The sequence below is a fragment of the Macrobrachium nipponense genome, chromosome 1 (genome assembly GCF_015104395.2).
Source record: "Macrobrachium nipponense isolate FS-2020 chromosome 1, ASM1510439v2, whole genome shotgun sequence".
Lineage (NCBI taxonomy): Eukaryota > Metazoa > Arthropoda > Malacostraca > Decapoda > Palaemonidae > Macrobrachium > Macrobrachium nipponense.
This window is the reverse complement of record NC_087200.1, coordinates 152,467,831-152,491,735: the sequence shown is the minus strand read 5'-3', so window position 1 is coordinate 152,491,735 and position 23,905 is coordinate 152,467,831. Positions and strand designations below refer to the sequence as shown.

The window sequence follows — 23,905 nt, the reverse complement described above, 5'->3', positions numbered from 1 at the left end:
AGCCCGTGTCCAGCACAGCTAGTTCTAAGAGCGATATAAAAAGCGGGCGATTAAAATGACAATAAATACAATCAGGATTAGGAAAGAACTTTTCAAGAATAATAGTAATAGTATCTCTAACGGGAACATTTGTAATTAGTGATTCATTGAACGTCGAGACTGGTCATAAATAAATCGGTCTTGATACAAAATGTGGTCTTTGAATTTTTCCGAATTTCAAAGATATGTTGTTCAGTGGTCGAGGTTCCAACAAAGGTACAAGGAATTTTGCTAGCTTTTAGTCAGGAGCATTGTACGAAGCGAGGATAGGGCGAAGAGGAACATTGGTTTTGTGATTTTGGGAAGGCCATACAGAATGCCGAAAGAGGAGCCAGTAGAAAAGAGATCCTGGTATATCTTCTCATCTATGATTTTCTCTTTTTAGTGTTTGCAGAAAACTATTGGTTTTGTCTTCTACTTCAAAAATCGCTTTGTAATTTGGCAATCCTGTTTCTTGAAATTGAGTGCCATCTTGAAAATTCATTTTGTTAATGTATTCAGACTTGTCTAGAACGACAGTTCCTTGCCCCTTATCAAGCTTAGTAATAATCAGATCGTCTCAGTTAAGGGTTTAAGAGTTTCAAGGTCACTCTTCCTATAAAAGGGAAAAGGGAGGAGCCCAGTGGGTTCTGACTTTGGAAAAGTCACCACCAGACAACAACACCAAGTCGTTTTGAAATCGGCTGAAGTCGTGACACAAGTTAAGATTTTCCTAGTCAACGGAACAGAAATTCTGGGGGCAAATAAATCTGGCAAAAGTTCAGCTTATAATTGGGTAAACAAAAGTTCATTCTGAAGGACAAATGGAAGCTTTTCGTAACCAGATAAGAGCGTAATTGTTGTTAAATCAGCCCCAACACCATTAGTATGCAGACATTGGCATGAAGTCCTCTTGTGCATTCACAATCAGGTATGCTTACATAGCGCTGCTGTCAGTCCGTCAGTCAGCATTGAGTTGGATGACACTACAGAGTTTAGTTGAAATCCAGTCAGGTTTGTGGTGGATTCAAACATCTGAGTCCAGGGAAGATTGTAGCCATATCCTATGTGAGAGTTTGGAAGCAATTAATTGAGGATGAGATAAAATGTTTTCTCCAAGGTTTTTTCCGAAAATGTTTCTGGAAGGGAATCGTTCGTTCATTTTTTCCAAAAAGAAAACTACTGTGCCAGCATTCTCTGTCCGTCCGTCCGCACTTGTTTCTTTGCGCACTTTTCTGTCCGCCCTCAGATCTTAAAACCTACCAAGGTTTGAAGGCTGCAAATTGTTATGTTGGTTATCCACCCTCCAGTCATCAAACATACCCAATTGCAGCCCTCAAGCCTCTTTATGTTCTATTTAAAGTTAAAGTTAGCCAAGATCGCGAGTCTGGTAATGCTATAGGCCAGGCCACCACCTGCCCGTGGTTAAAGTTCCATGGGCCGCTGCTCATGCATTTTACTGAGACTACCGATAGATAGATCTATTTTCGGTGGCCTTGATTATACGATGCACAGAAATCTCGATTGCGCCTAAGAAACATCGGCGCATTTTTCACCTGTTTTAGAATAGTTCGGGGTTGCAAGAGACTCATGACTCAGAGCGGATTTATTATAAATATAATGAAGGTATGGTGTAGCTTTGCAACATCGATTGAATCTTCCTAAAGGCGCCGTCATCATACATTTCTTTCTTTCAAAGAGGCCAATGCAGTGATTTTAAAGATACAGACAATAATTTTATGACATACAATAAAGTAAATGCACCAAAGCAAGCCAGCGTTTTTTTTTATAGCATTCTTAGCTAACTGTAGGGGAGAGTGGGGTAAGAAGCCCCCTTTAAGGAGAAATGCTTATATTGTCTACAGTACTGCAGCTATCGAACTAATAGAGATATTTCTAGAAAGCTTTGTTATTGGTGTATCAACGATCATAATCATGAGAAGCTGTTAGCATTTTAGGATAGTAAAATCATGACCTAAAAAATAAGAACAAAGGGGGCATGGGTGGGGTAAGAAGCCCAGGGTGGGGCTTTTTGCCCCATACCTAAGCTATTGTGGTACTTCATGAAAACAACCATTTATATTGAAAAGTAGACGTCCATTTTTGCTAAATATAAAAAATTCAATCTTCCACACAAAAATATTCAAGAATAATGTTGAAAAATATACAGTAATTAATCTTAGAATTCTTAGTTTATGTAAAACCTAGGAACTTTTTGGTATTCATAGGAACTGAAATTAGTAAAATTGTAAAATAAATGGACACTTCCTCTACTTGACAGCTGTAATAGCACAATTAGAAATAAATTTACTTTCTTTATATAGCACCAAGAATAACACAATTAAAAGTAATAAAGGATAAATTTCACATAAGAACAAGAATGACACAAGTAAAAAAGGTAGACTAATTTTCTTTACATGACTCCATTCTCTCTGGCTAAAGCCCTGTGACTGTGGTGGCCATCTTGAATTGTAATGTGCTTTTCTGTTCGACTTGGCTTCACAATTTTAACAAGTGATGTAGCCAGTCTACGAAACAATCAACATCAGACCATCCATTTGCTGTGCATCTAACAATTGATCCAGGTGGCATGCCGATCATAAGTAGTGGAGTCATCCTTTTACGGTCAAATATGAATATAGGAGTAAGATGAACTCCAGCTGCATTCATTGCACAAGTAAGTTGTAGTGTGTCCTCTTTCACCACTTGCTACACGTCCAACTGATCAGATGGGGTAAAAAGCCCCCACCTGGCCTTCTTGCCCCAAAGCGTAGTGAGCCTTTTACCCCACGTGCCATTTTTTAAAGAAACAAATTCCACCTGTACCCCAATTAAGTTTTCAAGTCTGAATTGCAGTGCAAGATATTGCTTAGTTCTCACTTAAAGTATCTGTAGTTAAAGTACGACTTTACTGACAAGATGTCTGTGCAGGATATCCCTGATATAGCACGCTTACTTACATGAAATGTGTCCAAAGAAGAAAAATGCGTGCTGGCTGTTTTCCATTCCAGTTCTTTCTAGGTGTTTGGTACAGAAAGCTTCAGGCAGATGGTGTTGTGTACTGACCAGCTGACTAAGTTACTTTGATATGTAATAAGCAACAAAATAGGGGGACGCCTTTTACCTCAAGGGGCCTTTTACCCCGCTCTACCCTTATTTAGTGGATTTTGTAGTCTCCGACAAAATAATGACCTTTTCGCTAAAGTAGTACGACTTCTGAAGTGAATTTGGTGTGTCGTAACTATTATTATTATTGCTATTATAGTTATGCAGAGATGAACTCTATTTGTATGGAACAAGCGCCGCACAGGGACTATTGACTTGAAATTCAAGCTTCCAAGGAATATTACGGTGTTCATTCGGAAGAAGTAACAGAAAGTGATGGGAAATACAGAAAGAGATCATTTTTTGGAAAAACAGATAAAAGAACAAATTTATTAGATAAATAAAGATGTAAGTCAAATATTAGAATACAAGTTGCATTGTATTATTGTATTAAGGTAGTAATGCATTGTATCTTCGCTTGAACTTTTGAAGTTCCAGTTGCACCACATCCTCAGGGAGGCCGTTCCACAGTCCTACTGCTACTACTACTATACTTTTAGTAGATTCACATCAACCGTGCAGATGATGCCTAGGCCAGTCCCTAACGACGCTCCTGATTGGATGTTGCTAAGCCAATCACAGGGCTGGAAACTCTGTCTCTATCGAGATTCACGTAGGTATGATGTATGTTCCACCTCTCCTGAAAGACGTATACCTGAGGAGAGATGGAACATACATCCTGCCTTTGTGAATTCTCGAGAGAGACTGAGAGTTTCTAGCCCTGTGACTGGCTTATCAACAGCCAATCAGGAGCGTCGTAAGGGACTGGCCTAGATATCAAATGCACGGCTGATGTGAATCTACCATAGTACTTAGACTTTAGTTAGATAGAGAATCGATGAGAAATGGTAGGAAAGGGGCAGCAGGTGCTGCTGTTAGAAGAGTGACGTATGATAGAAGGCAGAGCGACCGGGCAAACCCAAGTGTCCTTTCCTGCTACGTGAATCTCTTCAATATCATCGCATTCCTTGTTGGTACAGGTTCATTCTCCGTTATAGTGTCACCAGTGGCGCTTTCTCTCTCTGGTTATTTATGTATTGCTGGCATTTTTGTTCCCGTTTGTGAACACATCCAGCTGTTTTGGATGATTCTTTAATATATTTTCATTTCGTTTGTCGTATCATGACGGGGAAAATTATGATGTCGTAATCTATTCTGTATTTATCAAAACACAGTATTAATGTGGATTTTAAAATCAGTTGTCTTCTGTGGAAATGTTTGTCGTCTCCAAATCCTCTTGAAGTTATAGTTTCAACAAACAGCTTTGAAGTCGTCAATGTGTTGTTGTGATGATCCGTAAGAAGTAGCTAGACTCCCTCCCTTCACAGTTGGGAAGCAATGGATAAGTTGGAATTTCTCAGTAGGGGATGTTCGATCTCAGTGGTGACTGACTCATTTATGAGTGGGCCCTGTTTATCTCTCGTTACATTTAAATACTGTTGTATTTTGACTTCTTTTTTGGGGGTTAGGGTTCGACTGTTCAAAGCTAGTTGGTCGGAGGGTGGGGAGGGGGTTAGTGCCGTTAGTGCAGCTCAGTTGGTGTAGGCGTTACTAAGGGTCTTTGCAGCGTCCCAATCGGGCTGTAGATGCAACCTATTTTTTCGCTTCCTCGGGGAGTAAGGCTACAAACTACTTTCCTGCTGTTGTTGTTGGGGTCGGGGTGATTAGGAAAGGTCTTAAACGGTCTGAAAAAGGTGTTTCGCCTTGAGTAAAGACACAGGAGTTTTTGGATAGGCCATTTATGATATATTTATTAGAATGAAAGTGTAAAAATGAATAATGTGCGTATTAAACAGTAGAGAAAAATTATTATAATCAAACATATCGCATTTTTCTCATTTTTATTTGTGAAGCAACGGGCTATCTGTCCGTAGATTTTAGCACGTTTTAATTTATTTGATGTTCTGAATTTAGAGGCCATATTTCTGTTCAATTATTTCGTTTCCACTGATAACTGAGAATGTATGAACGCGTTTCATTTGTGCCCTTTTTATTTGATCCTTATTGTTAGTATGACTATTACTAATTATGAGTATTTATTACGAAGACCACTTCACGTTAATTAAGTTAAGAATGTCATGTTTTCAACTGATGCGTAGGTGGAAAATCTTGCGCGCATCCCGAGGAAGCTAGAGGTCGTGTCGCGCCTTGTTCCTTTTACAGTGCCTCCGCTCATATTCTTCATCTTCCGTCTTACTTTCCACTCTCTCTTAACAATTATTTCATAGTACAGCTGCGAAGTCTTCCTCCTTTCATGCCCTGGAAACATTTTTTCCTCAATCTCCCTTTTAGCGCTGAAAGACCTTTCATATCCCATTCCGTCAGGCGTTAGTCACAGTAACCGAACGTTTCTTGGTAATCCCAAATGTTGAGGGCGGCCGTTATAGGAAGTGAAGTAGGAAATGTGCAGGCGGAATATTTGTTAGAGTTTACTCTGAGCTGAACTTTCTTTCGGTTGAATCGTTTCCGTAACTGTCGCCTCAGAACTTTGGAGTTCCCCCTCCCCTTCTCCTCCCCTTCCCCACCCACTTCGTTTCAGGTGTCTGTCATAGACAACACCGGAGATGCTTTGTCTGTCCGTCAGCACCTCTGCCGCCCTCAGATCTTCAAAACTACTGGGGCTAGAGGGCTGTCAATTGATCTGTTGATCGTCCACCCTCCAAATTGCAGCCCTCTTGCCTCAGGAGTTTTGATCTTGACTAAGGTTAAAGCTAGCTATTATCGTGCGTAAGGCAACGCTATAGGACAGGCCACCTCCGGGCCGTGGCTGAGAGCTTCATGGGCCGCGGCTCATAGAGAAAGCTAGATGCCGCCGGAGGAAATTTGGTGTCTTTTTTATTTGTTTTCTTTACTTGGTTTTAGTATTTCGATTATTGTTCATGTTATATTCAGGCTGTTTAGCTATAGTGCGCATCGCCTGTGACCTATTTGGGAGGGGGAGGAGGAGGAGGATTGAACGTCTTCAGCCAGTCAGACTTGGATTGGATATCAGTTTCTTGATTCCAGGAATAAGCGGCGTCTTGCAGTTGCTCTCCTTTTACTGCCGTCGGGACCGAGGGGTACATTGCTGTCCTTGTGCTCACTGGCTGTTGGTTCAATCCCCAACGATGTGAAGAATCACTTTATAATCAGATTTACAGTAAATTTGATGTTTGCCTTAATGATTGGACACAAGCTTGCTTTCACTGTTATGAGGTTAGATAGTTAGAAAGTACAAAAAACCGTAAATAGATATCTCCGAACAATACTAGCATTTATATGGTTTCCTTGATGCTAGTGATAATAACTGGTGATAATAAGTAAGTAATGATAAAAACTTATAATGCTGGTACCCTGATTTGAATGATCACATATAAGAGGCAGGATATCTCAGGAATGATGATTTACACCTCCATGTACTGCATTATACTCAAAGAAAATGTCCGGCTGCCCTCCTCATTGTAAATGTCGACCACTTTCGGTTGCGGTGTGTGGTGTCCCATGTTATTAGTTTTTTCAAAGAATGCTTGCTTTACTAACATTGAAGCAAGGTTGTAAAATGATTTCACTCGAGATGTAGAATGATTTCACTCGGGAGTATCTCTTTCATGATGTGTAAATACAGATATACACATTGGCGTTTTTTGTGAAATGGTAAGACAGAAAGGAACAGTGCTGTGGACCGTGCACTTAACTGAAAATCATATCAATAACAAAATTTTTATCTTCAATAGCAAAATTGCAAAAAGTGCCATTTGCCCGAAATGAATTAAAATTAGGTTTGCTGGGTTTTCACACACACACACACACACACACACACACACACACACACAAAATCAACATTTTAGTTGTATTCATGGCAGCGGCGTTTTAAGATGCATATCTATTTGTTATCGTCATAAATTAGTTCAGTGAGATCACCGAGTCATAGTTCTAGACTTGAAAGCTGAGGCGTATGTTTGGTTTCGACTGAGAAGCGAAAATTGGAGCGAGGCAAATTCAAAGGAGATTGATGTAGAAAAAAAAAAAAAATGGGGCCATCAGGGCACCTCACACGGTGTGCTGTAGCAATACAATTACTTATGTTTTTTTGCTGTCCCTTCGGTCCCTAGCTGCAGCCCTTTTCAATCCTTTTACTGAAATTCCGCTCACATTCTCTCCTCCATCTTACTTTCCACTTCCACCCCTCCTACCAATTGTTTCATAGTGAAGCTGTGAGGTTTTCCTCCCGTTACACCTGTAAAACCTTTACACTATCAATGTTCTCAGCGCTGAATGACCTCATAGGTGCCAGCGTTTGGCCTTTGGCCTTAATTTTGTTCCATTCCATGAAAAATGGGTTTCTTAAATATTCAGCATATCTGAGGTCTTTCTTTTTTGTGTTTATGTCCTCATACGTATATACATGCACATTGTATATAAGAAATCATTTTCACTTTACTGCAAAGGCCGACGGAGTGGGCAACATGATTTTATATCCTAGAGCTTTTGGAAACAAGAGTGAGGAGGATGGGGAGAAGTGGGACTAGGTATCCTTCAGAGGAAGCAATGCGCTTGCCCCTCAGGTTGAAGAAGAAGCTACTGTTTGCTCAGTCAGGTGGCTGTTGGGTGTCCTTAGGACATACTGAGCAAATGGAATGGAATCACAAAAAAGGAATGTCAAAGTCTGGCTGTAGTTTGTAAGAAAATCACCAGACTGAATAATCCACCGGGTCTTGGCGCCTGGAAGTGGTAAATTAGCAGGTGTTATTATTCAGATTACTGAAACAGTATTTGAAGCAGTAGCTACATGTGGAAAAGGTAGCGAGAACGTATAGTGGCTAAGAGATGTCTCGCCTTTCGAAGAATACTTGCGGAGAATAGCTATTAATGTAGAGCAGGGGTGGCCAGACTTTTTGACTCAGAGATCTACTCTAAAGACTGAAACTCTACCATACCACATAATCATTACGTGGGGAAAAAATTCAAATAGCGCCGTAGTACGATAAAACATTTGTAGCTACAATTGCCTCACACACACACACACACACATATATTATATATATATATATATATATATATATGTATATATATATATATATATATATATATTATATATATAATATATATATATATATATATATATATATATGGTTAATCAGTTCAAACTAAATTAAGAAAAAAAAAATCAGCTTAAATTAATTTTCCTGAAATTTTTACCTTAGCCTACTTATGCGCTACCTTATTGCGAAGTTGATGCACGACACTGCATATCTTGTGTTAGTTTACTGAAGGAGGGTTCATAACTACTGAGGCACAAGTGGAGGCAGTATTTCAAATGTTTATCGGTCAGACGGCTTCGGTATCTTGATTTGATTATCTTCATTTGAGAAAAGGCTTCTTCGCAGAGATAAGTTGACCCATAAAATACTGTCAACCAAAGAGCTGTGATCTCAATCCTGGGTGTTGTTCTTCATGGAGTAGATTCAGAAGTCTTTTTCTGAAGCTCTTGCTTCAGAGGAATATCAGATTGAAGCTTCAATACTTTTTCATCCAAATCAGACGCATTCCTGTTGAACAAAGAGGAGATAATGGCAGATATTCCTTCAATATCAACTTCAGCAAATGGATTTGATATAAAGACCAAGATAGGTTGAAGCTGCTTCATATCCTGGAATCTTCTTTCTAGTTCTCCCCAAATATTCTGTATTTCGGCACAGAATGTATCACATGTGCCGTTGCTTTCATCACGGGTTTCTACAGCTTTTTGGAAATTGGAAAAGTTCTTCAAATTTCCTCTTCCTAGCTCAGATTTTAGAAATTGTAGCTTTGATTTAAAAGCATTTAAGGAACTAACTGAGTAACGGTTTTATCCCTCCCGTAAAGCTGAAGGTTGTATGCATTATAATGAGCTGTTAGATCTGTCAAGAAAGCTAATTAATTGCTTCATGCAGCTGAAATGTACTTTCTCCAATTGATTCCATCAATTGAATCACTTCAGGCAACAAGGACTGTAATCTTTCCAAGAAATGTCCCCGACTAAGCCACCTGACATCAGTGTACAGTAGCAGGTCTTCTAATCAGCCTCTCTTTTCCTCCAGCTGAGTTCGGAAGAGTCGTCTCCTTAAGCTCCTTGCACCAACTGAAGGTACAATCTGCCATCTTCAAAACATCTTTTTGGCAGAGAGCTAGAAACCCATTGCTCTTACCGACCATGGATGGGGCACCATCGGTCACAATGGATACTAGTTTTGTAGCGGAAGGCTTGTTTTCTTCGCAAAATAAACAAAATGTTGGTAAATGTCCTCTCCTTTAGTTGTCCCTTTCAAAAGGAATTACAGTTAAAAACTCCTCCTTGTGACTCATGTCAGAGAAAACACTTATGAACACAATTAGCTGAGAAGTATCCACTATATCCAGTCGAATCGTCGAACTGCAAGGAAAAAAAAAACAGTTTTCTGTGTCCATTTTCAGTTTGTTTTCCAAGTCTTCACCCATTATCTCCACTCGTCTTGTCACAGATTGTTGAGGTAGAGGCATGTCCTTAATTGCTTGCGTGATTTCACTTTTATTCTTTAATTTGTCAAATAAAACATTTCCAGCTTCAAGAAAAGCTTGCTTCACCATTTCCCCTTCTTGAAAAGGCTTCTTATGTTTCACTAACACATTTGCAGTACGAAAGGATGTTTCAGTTCCTGCCTGGGACTGTAAAAGAGGTTTAGCAAACAAATGCTGTTGTGCTCCTAAATGAGTTTTCAAGTTTGTCGCTATAATCTTCCTTAACTCAGTTTTAGGTGAAAAATCAACATCAAAATTTAAAAAAAATGTCACTTGAATCATGTAAATCTAGAGAACTATGCTATTAATGCCATATATACATGTGTGTAGATATATATATATATATATATATATAGATATATAAAATAAAAACATAAGCACATATATATATCATATATATATATATATATATATATATATATATATATATATATATATAAGCTTGTGTTTTTATTTTTGATAGTATAGGATTGTGTGGGAACGGCGATCGACCAAACAAATGGCCGCGATCGACTGTTTGGCCACCTCTGATGTAGAGTAACAAATGATGGAGCGCCCAAAACCAGTACACTGTACTGTAAAAAGCTTCGCTTACTTATTTTCTGAGGCTGTTTTAGAATTTAGGTCTGTTGTGTATAAGGAAGATCAAATCCAGTAATGTGATATTTTCTCAAAATAGGTACAGGGTAACAAACTACTGAGGGCATTTTAATATTTTATTTTTAAAAAGTCAAGTACAGCAAGACAACGCAGAGTTTGTACTGGAACACATGTAAACCTTGTATTACATTATTTTTTGACTTAAGTAATTAAGTGTACAAAATGGTCTTAATTTATATTGTGTAAGTGTTTCTTTCCATTTCATTTTTATATCCTTAAAGCTAGACTCTGCTCAACCCTTGTCTCTTCGTGAAACAGATCTTCACGATATTCATCCTCCAAATTGGAGCTCTTCAGATTGGAATGGAACGGAAGGTCAGATGAGACGAGACGAGGATGTAGCATTTACTGGCATATGAAAACGAGAGGCCGAGTGACCTTCTGTCAGTATTTGGGATGGCGTCGTTCGCATTTTTGGATGATGGTCCCAAGTTGAATAATAATAATAATAATAATAATAATAATAATAATAAAGAAAAAAAAGTTAAAGTGGGTTTTGCAAATCTCAGAATGTAAGAAAAAAGGGTGATCGGATTAATAATATTCAAGAAATAATCATTAACAAGCATACTTCCCAAGTCATTCAGTGATAATTATGATTGCTATAAAAGGGACGGACTGTTATTAAGCTTATGGACCAAAGCTGATATATATATATATATATATATATATATATATATTATATATATATATAATATATATAGTATATGACTGAAGACGTGTAACAACTCTAATGATTCTCTGTAGTTCATGCTTAGGAAACCATCTAAACAGGTTGTTAAGGTTTGTTTTCTATAACTGAGATTGCACTCCCCATCAGTCCTACTAACTATTACTGACTTAGTTTACTTCATTGTCAGACATACCAGCATTCATTCACTCCTTGTGCAGACGGCTGCTTTCATGTTAAAATCTCTATCGTAGCTTTGATTTCATTCTTAGATTTCGCGTTCTCACGACTGGCCTTGTACAGGAACCCCATGTCCCTGTTACCCTCACGCAGTTATCACTTCATTTTGGGGGCTGTTCAGGTTAAAAGGTCGTTTCCTGCTAAGAACGTATTTCAAAACTTATATAACTGATTAATCTTTCATTCTTAGAACTTGGTGTTAACTGTCAGTCTCACTCACACACACTCACACTCACACCATCATTATTAAATATTAATCTTATATACAATACAATCTCTGCCACTTGATCAGTATGTTACATATAAATAGAATTAATTCTCACGTTTACTTTGATTTTTTTTCATTTTTTGATTGTGGGTGCATAGTCCAACTTCTGCTTGTGGTGATCAGTATTGAGATAATACTGTTTGTATTATTGTATGCTCTACTGAACATCTGTCATGTGACTCACGGCAATATCAAAAGTGCTTCAATAAATATAAAAAAAAATTGTTTTGTATCTTGTGAATTTGTTGGCCTGAATCCGAAGTTGAGGCTGACAAATCCAAACCTTGCAACTGGAGACGGTTTCCTACAGACGAAACCTCTCGGGTGACACCACCACCAGCAGCAGCTACTTAGTCGTCATCCTCCTCAGCCCTCTGGTTGCTTTGGTGGTTCTTGTTCTTCTTCTTCTCCTTCTCCTTCTCTTTCTCCTTTTGGGCCTCGTTGTAAGCGTCGCAGCTGGGGTATGGGTAGCAGTTATTGGCCGGCACGCAAATGCCAACGGATGGGAGGAAGATCTCGCCTTCGCTGCACCTGGTGGGAGCAAAACCTACTTCCAGGATTGTGAAGTCGGGCTCGACTGGAATGGGCTTCTCCTCGTCGTTGATGGTGGCGGTCTTGGGAGCTGACTGCTGGGGAGAGAAGGGCATGCACCTGTTTGGGAGCAACAAAACGACACCTTTTAGCTGGCGATCTCTACAGACAACATTTCAGGCACATTTCAGAATATCAACAAACTTCTCTTCGTTGTCGTAGACCACTACTAATAAAGGTCAAGTTAAGGAATGTGAGAATTAACAATGAATCCTCAAGAACATTCTTGACTAAGTAAGTAATGTCATATCTTCTTATATGTATACGTATATGTATGTATGTAGATATATATATATATATATATATATATATCTATATATATATATATATTATATATATATATGTGTGTGTGTGTGTGTGTGTGTGTGTGTGTGTGTGTGTGTGTGTGCGCGTGTGTGTGTGTATAGCTTTTATGAAAGAGAAACTTACAAGTCGAGCTCAGCTACGAAGACCTCATCATTAGCACAGCCACCCCTGTTTCTCTTGGGCTTATCCTGGTCATCAACATCGTAGTTGGTGTTGGCGTTGGAGGCTTCGCCGTTGGCCACGACGATCTTGCTGGAGGGGAAGAAGGTGTCAATGAGGGGCAGGGCGGGGACGGCGATCTCCTCCACCTCGATGGCAGTCACCTCATTCACGGGCTCCTCCAAGATCTCGAAAATGGGGAAATTGTGGCCCACTTTCAGGTGCTCGTGGGACCTGGCGTTTGGGCGGCATCTGGATAGAGAGAGAGAGAAAAGAGGCTTTTAGTCGCGACACTATCATGCGAGTTCTGTTTCTCTGGGTCTTCTTTAAAATATGACTGAATGAACTGTTTCCACAATCTATTTATCTCACTATGCATCCCTATGTAGCTGCTACAGCAACTTTAGTTATGACAGGATTTTTTTTCACACAGATGTTCCTTGGCATGAGAACTGTTTCTTTGTCAAAGGCATTTCTAAAACATTCTCACGTGCCAGGAGGATAAAATTGGATACAAATTGATGTAAAGTGTTAAATGACTAAAAGCGCGGCACACTACTGAAGTCATCTCCTATTCTTGGGAACTTCGAAGATGCTAACTCGTGACAGGGCAATTTCTTCCCCTGCAGAGGCTAAATATTCGTCTCACGCTGTAATTTGACCTTTTTAATGGGGGTGGCTTTTTTTGGATAAACGTAATTGGTTCCACTGCCGATTTTTTTACATAAAAATGATGATGATGTTAGTAATGACTTGCGACTCTAGTTTGGCCTTCAGATGCTTTTCTTACATAACCGAAATATTGTCATTTTTATCACAAGTATGACTAAAAACTTAGGAGAGAGAGAGAGAGAGAGAGAGAGAGAGATACACAATTGAATTAAATGTCCCCAGCCTTTGAACTTGAAAATACTCGCGGCCATGACTTTGCCGTGGTCAATAGGGGAGTTCCCGAGCACAGTCAAATAAAAGTTGCAGGCGGGCTAAAGGTAAACAGTCATCGCTCTCCACGCGATATCTCGGGAATGTAAACATGATAATGTTTGTGAAGAATCATCATGCAGATAGCCATGGTTGGGTACTGGGCATGAAGCAGGGCAACTTTAATGCGCTGTTCCTTTCCAAGAAGCTGAAGGGCAATGAAATGGATAATAGCTTTAAACGATATAAACGTATTGAATAATGAATAGTAATCAGGATAGTTCATAAAGTAACTTTAAACAATGATATGACTTCCAGTTAATAGACTGAAGTGATATTATTAATTCAGAATTGTAGCACCAGATGTAGTATTGCGTCAAGTCTTCATTAGCTGATATATTTTTTGTAAGTTGACAGCGGAACCTGATTTCAAGTATGAACTCAGTCTGCATCATTCACTATCGACAGCGACGGTGGCGTAACTCCACCCAACACGAATTTAAATATGATTTCCTGGGAGGAAAAACGCGCGTAGAGCAGAAACGACTTCCATACACAAGTTCGATCAATACTGGGCATGGCACAGAACAGAGCCAGTCGTCAGATATAGGAAGTTAGCTGTGGAAGAAGAGGACAGACCAGCAGCGGGATGTAGAGTAGGTCCCATTGGATAGGCCTAGAGCTAGTTGTGCGAGGAGAACTCCGTGTGAAAACTTTGCTCTACAGAAACAAATTATTCTGGTCGTCATTAGTTTTCTGGAGCAGGTTTTGTGTATCGTTTCAGTTTGCAAGTATCCTGAAGTGTTTTGGGGAATAAAATCGACGAACATTGTAAGGGGAACGATACTCCCTAGCAAAACAAATGACCCCCAATGCAAACTATCCGTAAAGTGAACGTGTTGAACGCCACGGAAAGACCAACTGAACGTACCTGTAAGCTTGGTGTTTGGAAGCGGCGTTGACAGAATTTTCGGATTGGCTCACGGAGACACAGTCGAAGAGCCTCGGGCTCCCCTGGCTCTTGCCTTCTGGAAGGAGAAAAAGAGAAGCAAATTTAGATAGACAATAAAAGATCATTAAAGTTCATGTCAGCCATAAATTAAGTGCTCGACGGTGAAGGATAAGGCAGGCATCAGGATTGAATGTCTTTCGCTTTGCCAGGAAACGGTAAGGTTTACTGCTTTCATTTTGTATCTGCGATTTTCATGTCTGTCTTATATAAATAATATATTATATATATATATATATATATATTACTATATTATTATGATATACATATATATAAATACTTATTTATATATAATGGGTAATTATATATTATTATAAATATATATATATACGAATACCTAACATATATATACAGTAGACATATATATATATAGATTTTTGTTTAGTACATGAACTTCCCTGACAGATATATACATAGCTATAGTCTCCGACGTTCCCGACAGAATTTCAAATCTCGCGGCAACACGCGACAGGTAGGTCAGGTGGTCTACCTTACCCGCCGCTGGGTGGCGGATGTATGAACCACTCCCGTAAGCTTGTCAGATTTTTCTCTGTCGCGGCAACGATAACAACTGTTGTCGGTTCCTGCTCGATAGTTTTTCGATTCTCGCTTGCCTGGAGTTAATTTGGACTTCTTTTGGTGACGTATTCGCTTTGTTGGCTTGGCAATACGCTGATTGTGGACCGGTTTGATTTTGAGTTTGTTTTTTCTTTAACGATGTCTGATCTAGAATCGGTAGTTAAAACTTCGGTTTTGTTTAGGGTTTGCGTGAATGAAGGATGTAAGGTGAGGTTGCCGAAAGCTTCGGTAGACCCCCACACGGTTTGCATGAAATGCAGGGGGAATGAATGTGCTTTTTGCTAACCCTTGTAGTGAATGTAAGGGATTGAATGAAGAAAAGAATATAAGGCTCTCTCTTCTTATGTTAGGAAGTTGGAACGTGATAGAGTGCGTAAGGCTTCCTCTAGAAGTTCTAGCAGATCTAGAATGAGTGAGTTGGATGTGGATCCTAATAGTACTAACGTTAGAATTAGAACCTTTCTTCCCAAGGTTGCAAGCCCCGGCTCCCCGCACAGAAGCCGAAGATTCGCCTTCGGAGGCGGCGGGCAGCTCTGAAAGCAAAAGAATTTATCGTTATGTGATCAGAAGATTCGTCAGTTGAAGGTAAGGAGAGTTAGTGATCAGTGCAGTGTCCCCAGTGTGGGAGGGTGCGTCTGACCGGCTCCTTAGTGCCTCTAGCCTAGACCTCTTCCAGACTCCCAGTTCCAGTGGAGTAGGAAAGTCGAAGCCGCAGAGGGCTAGGGAGAGCCCCCACCGGTCAGGCGTCCCCTCGGCAGATCCTGAAGTACGCTCCCAGGCTGCCTCGGATCGCTACAAGAAGGAGCTCCTACGCCAATGCTTCTCCTCTTCGTCGTCTCCCTCTCCGAAGAGAGGTTGGGACTCCCCGGATGCGTCGCGCCCGTTGAAGAGGGCTTGGAAGGCTCCATGCAGTCCTTTGGCTGCTAGTCCGGAGGTTTTCCCGGAAGAATCGTCGGTGGAGGCGAAGAAACCCAAGAAATCCTATGATCGTTCTTCTTCTCGCGCTCCGCGCTCGGCGCTCGGCCTGCTTCCGAGGAAGAAATAGAAGATTCTCCTACGAGAGTACTCGCGGGACTTCAAGCTCAGATCACGGCGCTAGCAGACTCTCTAGCAGTTAGATCACGTAGAAGAAGGACGTTTCTCTTCCGATCAAGAGATCTAGGCGCCGCTCTTCAGAGGATCGTTCTCCTTCATATGTGGAGGTTTCGTATGAATGGTGGGGGCTCGCGAAGAGCGCCCTCGCTCGCGGGAGCGCCCTCGCTCGCGTGAGCGCCCTCGATCGCGTGAGCGCCCTCGCTCGCCTGGCTTTCTTTCAATTTCAAGGCGCCAAACATCGGTAGGACGCTCTAGGGAGAAAGAAGTTTTTTCTCCAGATTGGATTCCCGCTTCCGGTAAGCGCACTGCACCTGCTCATCACGCGATTTCTTCAACTCCCTCGCGTGAGACTTCTCCTCAGCAGCCTCAAGATTATAGAAGGCGCCCTTATACAAGTAGGCGTTCTTCTTCCAGATGTCACTCTCCTCGAGTATCGGATCGTGACTTCTCTCCTGACAGGCATCTAGAGTCTGGTAGGAGTCGTGTGCATGGTAGACGGCCTTCTGTTAGCCGCTCCCCACACGGTAGGCGCCAAGAGCCTACTGCACATAGCTCTCCTAGTAGGCGCTCGTCTCTTTTAAAGGCGTCATACTCCCTGATTATTCTCCTAAGGCAGACAACAAGAGTCTTTCAAGCGCCCTTCTCCGTGTAGGCGCTCTCCCGCTTCTAGGCGCACTTCTCCTGACCGTTTGTCTCTTGGTAGGCACCAGGAATCCCGGAAGCTCCCTTCTCCAAGTAGGCGCTCGTTAGTGTTGAAGCGCCCTTCTCCTGAATGTTACCCTCTTGTTAGACGTCAAGAGTCTCGCAAGCAGCCTTCTCCTAGTAGGCGCATTTCGCCTTCCAGTCGAACTTCCGTTGATCGTACGCAACTGGACAGGTATGGAGAGCCGCGCAAGCGCTCTGCTCTCGATAGGCGCTCTTCTCCTGGCAGCCGCTCGCCTCAGGATAGGTGCATAGAGTATAGTAGGCGCTCGCCTCCTCGTAAGCGCCCTCGGATGTTTCCGAGGATTCTCGGAGTAGGAGCCCTACCTCTCCTTCGGCTGAGATTTCCGTATACCTCGAAGAGGGAGTCTCATCGTAGACTTCCCAGATCTTCTCATCGTTCTCCAGTGGATGTGAACTCTTCTAAGAGAGGGCGTTCTCCAACCTCTCGCTCAACTCCTGCTAGGATCCCTTCGTCACCTAAGGATCTTCCGCGCTCGCCTCGACAAGACGTCCTGGAAGGTTCGGATGAGGAAACCGAACACTTCTGCTGCTGTCTCTTCTTACAAGAAGCTTACAGAGCTACTTTTACAAGTTTTTGGGGATTCCCTTACGCCTACGGCTCCTCCTTCTCCTCACTCACTTTTTTCAACGGCGAAGACAGCGAAGAGTTCTTCTTGTGTGAGGATGAAGCCAACTCTTTCTATGAAGAAGGCACTGAGGAGTTTTGGTTCCTGGATGGCTTCCAAAGAAGAAGCGGGGAAAACGATGTTCGCTTTTCCTCCTTCGAAGTTAAAAAAATCAGGACGCGCCGGTTTCTGGTACGAAACAGGAGAGCCCTTAGGATTGGGTCTCCGTCTTCGGCTGATTCGGATTTTCGGCGCTGGTAGATTCGACAAGGAGAACTGCCCTTAACTCTGCTAAGACGACTTGGGCAATGAATGAATTGGATCATTTGCTCAAAGGTATGTTTAGAGTGCTAGAAGTATTTAACTTCCTTGATTGGTCGTTGGGAGTCCTAGCCAAGAAAATTGAAGTGCCAGAGTCAATTTCACCAGATGATCTTATGTGTGTTTTGTCTTGTATGGACAAGTCAGTAAGAGACGGAGCGAGTGAAATCGCCTCCCTTTAATGGGGCCGGGATCGTGAAGAAGAGATCGGTTTATTGTTCCTTCTTAACGAAGTCGGTCTCCCATGCTCAGAGGTCTTCTTTGCTGTTTGCTCCTCTGTCTACTCAGTTGTTCCCGAAACATCGAGTGCAGGACATTTCGAGGTCACTTTCGGCCAAAGCCACCCAGGACCTTTTGGCACAGTCGGCAAGAAAACCTCGCCCTTCCTTCCCTACCAAGGCTAAGAAGGAAAAAGCAGTGTTCGAGAACCCTTTCGAGGGCATCGTCATCAAGAACCTCTAGTTTAGAGGTCGTAGACCTTCAAGAAGGGGTAAGACTTTCGCCAAGTCTGTTAAAGCCCCCAAATAACTTGCAAGTCCTTCAAACAACGGTGGGCGCCAGACTCTTAGAGTTTGCAGAAGTCTGGGCCCAAAAAGGGGCGGATCCTTGGACCCTTTCTATTTTGAGGAGAGGTTACCTCATCCCTTTCGTCGAAAGACCTCCCTTGACGACCATCCCAAGGGAACTGACGGCCAGGTACAGAGACCCCATCATGAATCAAGCTCTCCATCTAGCAGTAGATCAGATGCTGGAGAAGGGGCTATCGAACTAGTGACAGACCATCATTCATCGGGCTTCTACAACCGCCTTTTCCTAGTTCCGAAGTCCTCAGGGGGATGGAGACCGGTGTTGGATGTAAGCGCCCTGAACTTCTTCGTAGAAAAGAAGAAGTTCACGATGGAAACGCCTTCATCAGTGCTGGCAGCACTTCGTCCAGGGGACTGGATGGTTTCCTTGGATTTACAGGACGCTTACTTCCACGTACCGATCCATCCTTCCTCGAGGAAGTTTCTCAGATTCATGATGGGGGGAAAATTTTTCAGTTCAGTGGGCTCTGTGTTTCGGCCTCTCGACGGCCTCAAGTGTTCACGGGGATTTTGAGGAATGTGGCTCAATGCTTCATTTGAAGGGGTGAGGATATCCATGTACCTCGACGATTGGCGGATAAGGGCCAATTCAGAAGATCGTTGTTTTGAAGGACTTACAAGTAACCTTAGAATTGACGAAGGCTTTGGGACTTCTCGTCAATTTCAAGAAGTCATCACTAATTCCCGAGCAAGAGTGTGTGTATCTCGGGATACAGATGAACTCTCTGAGTTTTCGGGCTTTTCCCTCGCAGGAAAGGATAGCCCGAGGATTCGAGAGAGTAACAACCTTCTTAGGAAAGAAGTATGCACAGTTGAGGGAGTGGATGAGTCTGCTGGGGCACTCTCCTCTCTGGAGCAATTCGTTTCCCTAGGAAGGTTGCACCTGAGACCGCTCCAATTTCTTTCTTCAATCGGAATTGGAGTCGTCGTTCTCAGGATTTTGACGTTCTCCCTGTCGTTATCCCAGACATCAAACCTTATGGTGGACAGATCCCACCTCTTTGCGAAGGGACTGTCTCTTCAATCACAGACCCCCAACCTGGTGTTGTTCTCCGACGCGTCGGACATGGGGTGGGTGCAACTCTGGGAACCACGAAGTGTCAGGTACCTGGGTGGGGGACCAGGTAAGCCTGGCACATCAACAGAAAGGAGTTGATGGCTGTGTGGTTGGCTCTGAAGGCTTTCGAGCCCAAAGTCAGAAGATCGGTAGTGCAGGTCAACGCGGACAACACTACAGCTCTGGCATACATCAGGAAACAGGGGGGGACGCATTCCTTCTCCCTGTACGAGACAGCAAGAGACCTTCTTCTGTGGGCAGAAGAAAGAGAATCAAGCTTCTCACCAGGTTTCGTGGCAGGGAGAAGGAATGTAAGAGCAGATCTCCTCAGCAGGAAAGATCAGGTCCTTCCCACAGAGTGGACTCTTCATCTGGATGTATGCCAGAGCCTGTGGAAGTTATGGGGCAGGCCACCACATAGACCTCTTTGCCACGTCAAAGAACAAGAGGCTGGATCCTTACTGCTCTCCGATATCGGATCCAGAGGCAGTAGCAATAGATGCTCTTCTTCTAGACTGGAACGGACTCGACGTCTACGCGTTTCCCCCCTTCAAGATCCTGGGGATAACTATCAAGAAGTTCGTTAGAGTCCGATTCAACGAGAATGACCTTAATCGCTCCTTTTGGCCGGCCAAGAATGGTTCACAGAGGTACTGGAATGGTTGGTGGACCTCCCAAGATCGCTCTCGCTAAGGAGCGATCTACTCAGACAACCCCACTTCGACAGGTACCACAAAAATCTCCTCGCTCTCAGTCTGACTGGTTTCAGACTGTCCAAAGTTTGGTCAGAGCGAAAGGCTTTTCAGCAGCAGCTGCTAAAGCAATCGCAAGAGCGAGGAGACCTTCCACCTTGCGTGTATACCAGTCAAAGTGGGATGTCTTCAGACGTTGGTGCAAGAGGAAGAACATTTCCTCTTCCAGTACCTCTGTGACCCAAATTGCGGATTTCCTTATTTTCCTCAAAGAAGAATGTCATCTGGTTGTGTCAACTATTAAGGGATACCGCAGTATGTTGGCGGCGGTATTTCGGCATAGAGGCTTAAATATATACCGATGATAAGGACCTGCATGATCTTATTAGATCATTTGAAACCATTAAGCGTCCTCATGTAGTACCGAACTGGAATCTAGACGTAGTCCTACATTCCTTGGATCGTCTAGATTCGAACCTCCTGGCTTAGCCTCTTTCAAGGACTTGACGAAGAAGGCTATCTTCCTTTTGGCCCTAGCTACAGCTAAAAGAGTGAGTGAGCTCCAAGCTATTGAGGGCAAAGGTAGGGTTAAGGAAGATTCTATGGTGTGTTCGTTTCTTCCAAGTTTCCTTGCAAAGCAATGAAAACAAACCATCACGCCTTGGCCCAGGAGCTTTGAAGTTCGTAGTTTATCTTTCTAGTAGGGGAAGAGCCTGAAAGAACTCTTTGCCCTATGAGAATATGAAGTATTTCCTTAAGAGGAAGGAACAACTTAAGGCTAATCAAGATGTACTTTGGTGCTCCGTAAAGGACCCACTCGGCCCATGTCGAAGAATGCTCTTTCCTTTTTTCTGAGAAGCCTTATTACAGAGGCACATGTTGCCTGTAAGGAAGACCATTTAGACTACTGAAAGTGAAAGCTCACGAGGTGAGAGCCATCGCAACTTCGCTTGCATTCAGAAAAAATATGTCTGTGCGGAACTTGATGGAGGCGACTTTTGGAGATGCCAATCGGTTTTCGCAACCACTACCTACGTGATGTAAAATCACATATGATAAATGCTTCGCCTTGGGTCTTTCGTATCGGCGGATTCGGTGCTGGGGGGGCAGGGAGCTGAAACTTATCCTGTGTAAATTTTTTTATATGTTACCCTATATTTTATATTGTTGTTTTTTGGTTGTCTGAAAGAGGTTGCAGGAGGCACCTCTTTTTGTCGTAATATTAACCCTTTGTATTTTGGTTAGGTGGTCTGGTGGGTTTTTGGCTCCTTGCGAGGTATGGTAAGGATCTGTTAGGTAAGCGGACAGGTCCCTCTAACAGCATCCGACTTGGATTCTACCACAATAGGGGATCACATATCCCAGTGGTAGATCCGAGAGTCTTTCAGCATCAGGTCACGTCTAGCTGTAGCTCTCCAGGCAATGCAGCTCAGAGATAGTATCTATGAAGTCTTCATCCTGAAAAGGTGAGAACCAAGGTTTTTTATATCCTACAACATTAGTTGTTTCCCGTCTTACCTGTATTATTGAGCTGTCTCTTACCCTCCACCAAGGGTGCCAATCAGCTATGTATATATCTGTCAGGGAAGTTCATGTACAAAAATGATATTGTTAAACTACAATAAAGTTTTGTACATACTTACCTGGCAGATATATACATTTATGGCCCACCCAGCCTCCCCTCAGGAGACAGGTGGGGAAGAGAAAAATCTGACAAGCTTACGGGAGTGGTTCGTACATCCGCCACCCAGCGGCGGGTAAGGTAGACCACCTGACCTACCTGTCGCGTGTGCCGCGAGATTTGAAATTCTGTCGGGAACGTCGGAGACTATAGCTATGTATATATCTGCCAGGTAAGTATGTACAAAACTTTATTGTAGTTTAACATATCATATCTATATATATATATGTGTGTGTGTGTGTGTGTTAGTGTGTGTGTGTGTTACACCTAAACTTCTCACATTATTTGGTCAAATTAGAAAACGACAAAAGAACCCTACAAGTCAAGAAAAGGGTTTCGAAAGTCAATAAAATATAAGGTAACGGCATAAGAGAGCCGTATGTGTGTGTGTGTGTGGCCATGATGCGGAGGCCCTTGGGGTATGTGGAAGGAGCGTCGTCGCCATGATCTGTGCGAAGAAGGGCGAGACTGGAGACGAAGGAGGAAGATCCATAGGAGGAAATACCGTCGAAGAGGGAAAGGAGAGACGGTGGTATTCACCCAGAGTTCAGTATTAACGAAGAAAACGAATGGGCAGATGAGAGATATCTTTGCAAAAATATCTGTGGATAAAGCAAAATATGAGAATGGTATTATACGACTGGGGAGAACACAAACGAACCGTTATAGGGAACTACTCGGATATCACGAAGCCTTGCTGTAGCGAAGTTGAAACAGTCCTTCTCATCATGATTCGTAAACAGCGCAACAATGGCAGATGCTCAAGAGTGGGTCCTCTGCAGTGGGCGTTAGTGGGGAATTTTAGCGGGAGTTCTGTTAAGGATTCTCTCGTTTATGCTTTGACAGTTGTCTTTATTGAAAAGCGTAATATTATATAATGTGTAAGACACTTAAATTTTGTGAGGTGTTCGTGTCATAAGGCTCATTGCTGGTTATAGCATAACAATTTTTTTTTTTTTTTTTTTTTTTTTTTTTTGGCTAAAATTGATTTCAAACTGCTTCCTTTGGTCTTGGATCGCCATGTTTCTGTATTCACCCCTTATGGCACTATGAACATGAGAAGGCCACTGCATGAAAATAAGATTTGCATATTGTGCTCAGAGTCTGCTAACGACGCCATTTTGATCGTTCTGAGGATCCTTTGTGTTCCGGGCGATGGAATGTTGGGTTAGCCGCTGCATTGTGATGCTAGTTATCATAATCCATCTAGACTATAAGCCTGTCCTTCCTGAATACATTAGGCAAGAGCGGAGCAACGAACAAACGTCCGAATTCCTTCGTGCGTCGCTCGGTGTGTACCTTGGCCATTGAGCAAGTTCCTACTGGAGGAAAGTAAACAGCGCGGGAAATGGCTCCGTCATGCTGCTTCATATACTTAATGCGACTGATCGTCATTTGCGACAAACTAATTTTTATTTATTTTTTTTTCTTCATTTTAGAAAATTCATATAATATGAAAACTGTTAGATTATGTGTTTTAAGATCTGAAATTCGAGTTCGCCTTAATTTCACAGCTGAAGTGTCGCCACTCGGGTTCGGAATTTATCGCACTTCGCCACTTGAAAGAAATCAAGTTGTGTTCCGATTCTCAAGTGTGAATAAGAGAGAGAAGTTTAAGCGACATTTATCGCTTTGAATGTTGGCTCTTTCACACTTAACAAACTTATCGAAATACTCTAATTTAATGGAATTCAAATAGCAACAGAGGGACAGGAAAATACCAAGCAGCAATGCTCTTTCTTTGTGCCAGAACACCGGGTCTTGGCACTCTTCACCTTTTATTGTCTCTCTTCCCGACCGCATTTCGCAGTTTCTTTCGCACAAGCACGCTTTCATTGTACTCATCATATATATATGTATGTATGTATATATACACATACATACATATACGTGTGTGATATTCTTGTCTTTCAAGTACTTGTGTAGTGAACTTGAGATTTGATCCACACACACACACACACACACACACACACACACACACACACACACACACACACACACACACACACACACACACATATATATATATATATATATATATATATATATATATATATATATTATAAGCTTTATATTCGATAAGAAAAACTGAGTAGTAC

The 23,905-nt window shown here is 42.2% G+C and overlaps 1 protein-coding gene and 1 long non-coding RNA gene across 2 annotated transcripts in view; one reads left to right on the top strand and one right to left on the bottom strand.

The window, feature by feature from the left end:
* LOC135220306 (uncharacterized) overlaps nt 1-23,905 on the top strand; it is a 233,735-nt gene that overhangs the window by 47,960 nt on the left and 161,870 nt on the right. The gene's annotated exons all lie outside the window — the stretch shown is intronic.
* The window catches only part of LOC135219763 (uncharacterized), a 25,870-nt gene continuing 12,964 nt past the window's right edge, over nt 11,000-23,905 (bottom strand). Inside the window, exons 2-4 of the mRNA XM_064256810.1 lie at nt 14,386-14,482; nt 12,498-12,785; nt 11,000-12,128 (exon numbers count right to left, since the gene is read on the bottom strand). Of these exons, the coding sequence (XP_064112880.1) occupies nt 11,828-12,128; nt 12,498-12,785; nt 14,386-14,482 (686 nt within the window). The 3' untranslated portion in view covers nt 11,000-11,827. The remainder of the gene's footprint in view (nt 12,129-12,497; nt 12,786-14,385; nt 14,483-23,905) is intronic.